Source organism: Rana temporaria, chromosome 3, assembly GCF_905171775.1.
Source record: "Rana temporaria chromosome 3, aRanTem1.1, whole genome shotgun sequence".
NCBI lineage: Eukaryota > Metazoa > Chordata > Amphibia > Anura > Ranidae > Rana > Rana temporaria.
The window spans coordinates 484,722,522-484,731,279 of record NC_053491.1 but is presented as its reverse complement, the minus strand read 5'-3'; the positions used below and the strand labels follow the sequence as shown (position 1 = coordinate 484,731,279).

The following is an 8,758-nucleotide window of genomic DNA, read 5'->3' as shown; positions in this document are numbered from 1 at the left end:
TGGGAATTTGTGTCCTATCAGCCAAGGTTGTGTACTAATTTTGAGTGAGAAGACTTGGCTCTCCATTGGAATCCCAAATCATCCCAAAGGTGTTCAGTAGGGTTGAGGTCAAGGCTCTGTGCAGAACACTTGAGTTCCTCCTTACCAAACTGGTCAAACATGTCTTTATGTATATGTTGGATGAGAAGACCTGGCTCACCATTTAGGTTTCAATTCTTCCCAAAGGTGTTCAGAAGAGTTGAGGTGAAGGCTCTATGTAGGACACTTAAGTTCCTTCACACCAAACTCATCATATATAATCTTCATGTAGCTGAGTCGATACTTCTGGGAAGGCTTTCCACAAAATTTTGGAGTTTGTCTGTGGGAATTTGTGTCCTATCAGCCAAGGTTGTGTACTAATGTTGGGTGAGAAGACATGGCTCACCATTGGGGTCCCAATTCATCCCAAAGGTGTTCAGTAGGGTTGAGGTTAAGGCTCAGTGCAGAACACTCGAGTTTCTCCACACCAAACTGGTCAAATGTGTCTTTATGGAGATTTTGGATGAGAAGACCTGGCTCACTATTGGGGTTCCAGTTAATTTCAAAGTTGTCCAGTAGAGTTGAGGTCAAGGCTCTGTGCAGGACACTCAAGTTCCTCCAAACCAAACTCACCAAAGCCATCTTTATGGAGCTGACTTGTGCAGTCATGCTGGAAGAAAAAGGGCTTCCCCCAAACTGTTACTACAAGGATGGAAGTGAACAATTGTCTAAAAAGGACCCTTCATTGGAAAAACCTGAACTCTGATATTTGGATTGGGTTGGATCTACTGTACATACTTTTGACCACATAGTGTATATTGTTTTCCAGTCCCATGGGAAGGTGAACCACCGATCAGGCTATATATATATATATATATATATATATACACAAGCCAGAAAAATTTGGCTATTATTTCTTTCCTTTTTTTTTTTTTAGCGGATCTCACTGACCTTTTTATACATTTTTATGTTTTTTCTATCCAGTTTATAAGATGCGAGAAAGCAACATACTGTGGAAGAAACTACAGAAAAAAAGATTGGCACTTTAAGAACGATCTTTGAGTAGCCTCCTACATTGACTACGGTGGTGAAAAATTTATCAAACCTCTTTTTTTTTTAATAGTTAAAATCCATTAAGAAAATGGATTTTGTCATAGTAATAACGCGGCAAGGAAAAACATTGAAATGACGGGGGAACCAGAAATAGCTTCAGCTTTTTATAAAGAAGTGGAGGATAGGTAAAAAAAAAAGAGGCATGCGTGTAATACTGTTATCCCATCAGAGGGGAGTCACGACCCTCGTCAATATGTATTATCTGTAAAAAACAAACAAAAAAAAAAAAAAACAGAGATCCTGTGATTGGTTGACCCTGTGCCCTATTAAATAATGCGGTCTCCCTGTTTGGGACCAATCGTTCCTGTCTAATCTTCTTGTAAACATCGAAGCCTGCTGCCAATGATTCCCGTAAACTCCTGTCTCCTTGTGATCTGATCCCGATGTCCGTGCCGGGATAGCTGGTTTCCATGTGCTTCTGATCGCTAGCCCCTGTGGGATGGGGGCTCAGCCAGGTTCTGTGAAGGAAGAGCTGGAAAAAGGGGTGGGGGGGGAGAGAGAGAGATAAAGAGGGGGACTATAGGTAATGAGAATAAGAACAGAAGTGGATGTGGGTAAACGGTTGTTGTTCTTTTTTTTACGAGGGAGAGGGGTACACATAAAGAATGAAGGGCTTGCTCGGGGTTAATCGAGAGTGAGAAGAAGCAAGAGTACGTGATGGCAATGGTCGTAATATACGAAACGTAATATAGGAAAATAGAGAGCAAAGATCCGTCGTATAAGACACTCCCTCACTATTATTTTGGCACACATACAGTTCCCTTCCCCCCTTTGATCTACCCAGAGGGGTCATGGGGACTATGGCAGTGGAGAGGCGATACACCTATTACCATTTGAGCACCCCCTTTGAGATAGGAGCAGGCCCACCTTGCCGAAGCGGTGGAAGGGGATCATTGGCACTGTGTTTTGTATTTTTTTTTAAGGGGGAGGGGCTTAATTTTGGCCTCTCATGCATTCACCCCCTCCCCTGTACATTCACCCCCTGCCCCCTTTCTCCATTGCAGGGGATAGCTCTTATGTTCCCCTCTTCTGGTGACGGCAATTTTTTTCAGCTGTTCGAGAGCATTTGAGTCCTTGAAGGTTCAGTGCATTGAACGCACCAGACACAGGCTATCTGTGTGAGGCTCGCGCCTGGCGTAACATCCCCCATCCATTGGATATTGTCCGTGAATAAAAATAAAGCAGGTGTACAAGTTGAGTCAGTTGGAGGCTTCGGCCTAGTCACATAGGCCTCTTTTCCTCCTTTAGCAACTCTCCCCCCAACAGGGGGGTATAATTTATTGGATCAAAATTTCATATCTTTCCCTACATCCCATTAAATAACTGCCCCATCATATTTTTTAGTTTTTTCGACCCTGTTTCCCCCATGACATAGGCAGAAGTTGAAGTCCAGGTGTCACAGTCCTGAATGTTGATCTTGGGAGCAGTTTATAAAGCCTGAGGAGGAGAAGGGGCATGGGGATACTGGGTAGTTCCTTTCTGGCCCCCTCATATTAAACAAGTTTTTTCATCTACCCCCATCCCCTGCCATAAGGCAAAATCCAGCTCAGGCTTGGTAGGCCCAGATAGCCAATGTTGCTGTTCGCAAGAGGAAGGGGGAGACGGGGCAATGTATGGGTAGAGGGAGAGATGCCTGGTACCACTATACCCTTGTGGTTGAATGCGGGTGGGGCAGGGTATTGTTGTGAGCAGTGGTGGGGAATGTATTAAAGGGATGTAAAGAGGGTAGGCCCGAGATGGTGCTTGGAGCCATGACAGAGCCAGGAGGTGGAGGTGGCGGTGGAAGTGGAGCGTCCTCAGGGGCCCTTCTTAACGCCAGTGTATAGTCGGGAGGGCAAGCTGGGCGCAGTATATCATGTGGCCTTAGAGGTTCAAGATCAGGAGCTCCTCCAGCCCTCTTAATCTGAAGGGACATCAGTTCTTCTTCCGGTCCATGATGTGCCAGGTCATTGCCGGGAGCTCCTCCTCGTCCGGGACTGTGTCGCCTTTGTCGGAGTTCATGACGCCGATCCCTCTTGTAATAAAGAGCAGCAAAGGCCAGGATGTTGAGGAAGAGGAGAGAAGCTCCGACGGCTACGGTAACACTCAACTCAGTTGAATAGTCACGGGTGTCCCCAGGGAAAGGGGGGTATCGAGGTCGTTCCACCGGTCCACCAGTTGAATCATAGTCTTCAGGAGGAAGTGTGGCATGCGGTCGCCGGGTGGTACTGCCGCCGGTTATCCTGGTACCAGTCGGCCAGCGGGTGCTGTAGGGGGGTAATTTTGTGGTGGTTGAAGGATGCTGAACCGTGTTCAGGTTGTGAAGATGAGGGACTAATTCCAACCAGAAGGCAACCTTATTGGCGCGGTAATTATCCCGCACCCGAGGCTTTAGGCCAATGTGTAGGTACTGCTTCTCTTTAGGGTTAAACTTTGTCCATACCACCTCCTCAAAGCGGTTGGGTTTTGTGTGGATAAACTTGGTGTCCTGAGGGACCGGATGGTTGGGATCCCTAAAAATAAAGAGAAGACAAGAGATGAGAAACACAGTTTTGGATCATACCACACAAGGACAAACATTACAATTTATTTATTGGTGTTAAAGGATACAGAACGTATAGCCAAAACTTTTATCCCTTTGGTTTCGGAAGGCTTGTGGGAGGATTAGAACCCACGTCAGGTTTTTATTTAACCACTAGGGGGCGAGGAAGGGGTTAAGTGTGCCCTAGGGAGTGATTGTAACTGTGTGGGGACTGGGCTACCTGTGACACGACACTGATCGCTGCTCCCGATGACAGAGAGCAGACGATCAGTGTCCTGTCACTAGGCAGAACAGGGAGATGCCTTGTTTACACAGGCATCCCCCCGTTCTGCCGCTCTGTGACATGATTGCGGGACACCGGCGGACATCGGGTCCCATGGGCACGATCAAGGAGCTTGCGTCAGGGGGCGCGCACGCCACCGCCCGCTTGGCATGACATTCAAAGCAACGTATATATACGTTGCTTTGGGCAGCCGTGCCATTCTGCTGACGTATAAGTGCGTGGTGCGGTCGGCAAGCGGTTAAGGGGGAACACATTTCCATTAGCACATAGTACGTTCACTTGCTGGGTTCCTTTTTTTTTTTAACTCCAACTTCTAGGATCGCTTGAAAAACCTGGGAAAACTTTCTGGCCCAGATTCTCAAAGGACTTACGACGGCGCAGCGCCATGTACGCCGTCGTACACTTGCTCGGTAAGTTGCGGCGGCGTGACCATTGACGTGATTGACGTGATTTACGAACGGCGCATGCGCCGTCCGTGTACATATCCCAGTGTGCATTGCTTCCAAGTACGGCGTAACGACGTATTGGTTTTGACGTGAACGTAAATTACGTCCAGCCCTATTCGCGAACGACTTACGCAAACGACGTAAATAATTCAAATTTCGAAGCGGGAACGACGTCCATACTTAACATTGGCTGCGCCTCCTAATAGCAGGAGCAGCCTTATGCCGAAAAAGCCTTAAAGCAAACGACGTAAAAAACGAACGCCGGGCGCACGTACGTTTGTGAATCGGCGTATCTAGGAAATTAGCATATTCTACGCCGACAACAACGGAAGCGCCGCTAGCGGCCAACGTAATATTGCTCACAATTATACGCCGCCGCATTCAAGTTACGTCGGCGGAGGAAGCCTATTTTTTAGACGTATCTGCCTTGGAGAATCGGCGTAACGAGACGCCGACGCAGATTTGAAATTACGGCGGCGTATCTGGAGATACGCCGCCGTAACAGGTACCTGAATCTATTAGCAGAGGTTTCCTAAGCCTGGAAAGGTTTTCCAAGTGTTCCTTTGTGTTAAAAAGATTGAGAAAGACAGATCTAAGCCGTGCTTAGCCCCATTTTGATATGCCGTGCTCTTCTATAGAACGCCATACACACAGATAATAACCAGATATGACGGTCTGCACAATATTTCATATTTGGACGTAGCTTGGCAGCTTCCCATATTGCAGCGTCTCCCAGATCTTGCCTCGGCTCTATGCCACCATCACAATCTTTGAAAAAAGCGACATAACATCTGAGAGTTGCGCTATCCTCCTACACTGCCAGAACATTTCTTTTAACTAAAACGACTATAAATGTTGGTTTCATCTCCTCCGTTTGGCCCACGGACTCGCAATACCTTCACCCACCCTCCTATGTTCTCTCAGAATGCATTACGATAGAGCCGCAATCCAATCAGAAGACTATAGATCGAGCTGGAATTATGATATGGCCCATGCCCAGTGGTGGCTGGTGTTTTTTTTGGGGGGGGGGAAGGGGCGGCAAACAAACAGGGCCGTTTGAAGGAATTTGGGGGCCCCAAGCATTTTGCTTGGGGCCCCCAAGCACCCCCCCCCCCACATGCAAAGCCTACGTTAACGCTACACTAATTTTCTTTTCTATTCTTACCTTCCGTTCTTCCCTGTAGGCTGCCGCTGTAGCGTGGCCGAGCTCCTCTTCCCCAGTCCCCTATCATATAGTGCCGGGTACCGCCCGTGGTACAGGAGATTCAGGCCCAGATTCTCATACAATTACGTTGCTCCTGGGCAGCGTAACGTATGAGATTTACGTTACACCGCCGCAGGTTTACAACGTTAGTGCCTGATTCTCAGAACACTTACCTGTAAACTTGCGGCGGTGTATCGTTAAATCGCTCGGCGCAAGCCCGCCCAATTCAAATGGGGCGGGCACCATTTAAATTAGGCGCGCTCCCGCGCCGAGCGTACTGCGCATGCTCCGTCGGGTAAATTACCCGACGTGCATTGCGCTAAATGACGTCGCACCGACGTCATTTGCTTAGACGTTAACGTAAATGGCGTCCAGCGCCATTCACGGACGTCTTACGCTAAGGACGTAGATTTTTTAAATTTCGACGCGGGAACGACGGCCATACTTAACATTGGCTGCGCCTCATAGACCCAGGGGCAACTTTACGCGTCGGAAAGGCTACGGAAACGACGTAAATTCTCTGCGTCGAGCGCGCGTACGTTCGGGAATCGCCGTAATTAACTAATTTACATAAGCGACGGGGAAAACGACGTCCGCGACACCTAGCGGCGGGAAACAAAATTGCATTTAAGATCTGACAGCGTAAGAGCCTTACGCCTGTCAGATCTAATGGGTATCTATGCGTAACTGATTCTAAGAATCAGTCGCATAGATACCCGGGGCCAGATTAGGACTTACGACGGCGCAAATGGTGTTGCGCCGTCGTAACGCCTTTGAGAATCTGGGCCTCAGTTTCCTGTCTTCCCGGCGGGACTGAAAGGAAGTGAGCACTCAGTGTGCACTTCCTGTCAGTCCGGCCGGGAACAGGAAACTGAATCTCTTGTACCACGCGCGGTACCCGGTCAGACTGACAGGACTCCAGGTGGAAGGAAGAGGAGCTCGGCCACACTACAGCCTGGGAAGGGGAAGCTGGGGGCCCCAGGCCAGCTCGGGGCCCCAAGCAATTGTTTGTTTTGTCTGTCCTGTAGCGACGGGCCTGCAAACAAACACCACCCCCCCCCCCCCCCGGCGGCACCTAAACCCACCCCCATGCACACTTGCTCTTTCGCTGTCTGTCACTTTCCCCATCTACCTGGTAGGCAGTGGGCATCGGCTCCTGTGTCCTCTCCTTCTCCTGGCTTCCGCAGGCGTCCAATAGGATTGCCTGTCCCTTCAGCCAATTGAGTGACGGATCTCAATACCCGCTTCCTGATTGGCCGGGAGGAGGATCAATGTTCTAATAGCGAATATTCATTCGCTATCGAATCACACCTGGGTGAGCTCGGAGAACATTCTCTGTGCCCCGAGCCCAGCCTCTGGCTCCAATAAGGTGCTTCAAAAACAACACCCACCCATTGAAATCCATGCATCCGGCGTCCTGAAAGGGGCCGGACGCATGGAAAGGGGGGGGTGCGCCCTTAATGGACGGGCCGCCCCTGTCCATGCCACATGTACTGAGTTTGGTTGCTCAGTTGTGTTAAACTAAACTAGTGATTAGGAACTAAGGGTAGCCATTGGCAGCCAATGGATCAAATAAAGGTTTAGCTTAAGCTGCTGTACATAAGTAGAATATATCAGTGACTAGTCGTACAGGTTTATAGCATTGTATAGTCAACTTTATAAACAAAGGGCCAATTTACTATCCTTCAGACTTTGGAGGAGCCAGAATGTGGCCAGTAGGATTAAAAAGAATGTTCTGACATTGATAACAATGTCACTTCGTTGGTGTCCATGAGATAAATAGTACCCCGTTATTGGAGTCAGTGGGAGGAATAGTGTCCCATCATTGGTCTAAGTGGGGGAAATAGTGCTCCATCATTGGTGTCAGTGGGAGGAGGAGTGCCCCATCATTGGTATCAGTGGGTGGAATAGTGTCTTATCATTGGTATCAGTGGGAGGAATAGTGCCCCATCATTGGAATCAGTAGGAGAAATAGTGTCCCATCATTGATATCAGTGGGGGGAATAGTGTCCCATCATTGGTATTAGTGGGAGGAATAGTGCCTCATCATTGATGTCAGTGGGAGGAATAGTGTCCCATCATTAGTATCAGTGGGAAGAATAGTGTCCCATCATTGGTGTCAGTGGGAGGAATAGTGTCCCATCATTGGTGTCAGTGGAGGAATAGTGTCCCATCATTAGTATCAGTGGGAAGAATAGTGTCCCATCATTGGTGTCAGTGGGAGGAATAGTGTCCCATCATTGGTGTCAGTGGGAGGAATAGTGTCCCATCATTGGTATCAGTGGGAGGAATAGTGTCCCATCATTGGTATCAGTGGGAGGAATAGTGTCCCAACATTGGTATAAGTGGGAGCAATAGTGCCCCGTCTCTGGTATCAGTGGAAGGGATAGTGCCCCGTCTCTGGTATCAGTGGAAGGGATAGTGCCCCGTCTCTGGTATCAGTGGAAGGATAGTGCCCCGTCTCTGGTATCAGTGGAAGGGATAGTGCCCCGTCTCTGGTATCAGTGGAAGGATAGTGCCCCGTCTCTGGTATCAGTGGAAGGGATAGTGCCCCGTCTCTGGTATCAGTGGAAGGGATAGTGCCCCGTCTCTGGTATCAGTGGAAGGGATAGTGTCCCAACATTGGTATAAGTGGGAGGAATAGTGATCCATTATTGGTGTCAGTGGGAGGAATAGTGTCCCATAATTGGTGTTAGTGGGAGGAATAGTGCCCCACTGTTGCTGTCATTGGAAGGAATTATGCCCCATTTTTAAAGTGAGTGGGAGAAGACGTACCCCAAGGGCCGGATAAAGGCAAGCAAAGGGCGGCATCTGGCCCCCAGGCCACATTTTGGAGACCATTGGTATAAACCATAGAAAGCCATGTGATCCATCAATTTTGCAACCATTTATTATCATGCACAACTAAATCCCCCAACAGTATGGATCTAAATATGTGCAGGGAAAAAAAACTGTTGATCCTGCCTTAGTGGGCACAACAACTGATTGTGGGACATTATGGGAGTAGCCCAACTAAGTTCTTCTCTTACTCAACTGACAGCCAGGCCATTAGTATTCTGTGAAGACAAGCTAAGCATTGGCAGGAAACATACTTCGGCCATGACGGGTTTCCTTTAAAGAAAGCCAGTCCTAAAAGATAAAAATTGGAAGCTGCTTTATGAGTGTTTGGGCTT

The 8,758-nt window shown here is 48.4% G+C and overlaps 1 protein-coding gene across 1 annotated transcript in view; it reads right to left on the bottom strand.

Moving 5' to 3' along the window:
- Positions 1–1,337: 1,337 nt before the first annotated feature.
- The window catches only part of NLGN2 (neuroligin 2), a 316,620-nt gene continuing 309,199 nt past the window's right edge, over positions 1,338–8,758 (bottom strand). Inside the window, exon 7 of the mRNA XM_040347068.1 lies at positions 1,338–3,623. Coding sequence (XP_040203002.1) covers positions 2,774–3,623 — 850 coding nt within the window. The 3' untranslated portion in view covers positions 1,338–2,773. The remainder of the gene's footprint in view (positions 3,624–8,758) is intronic.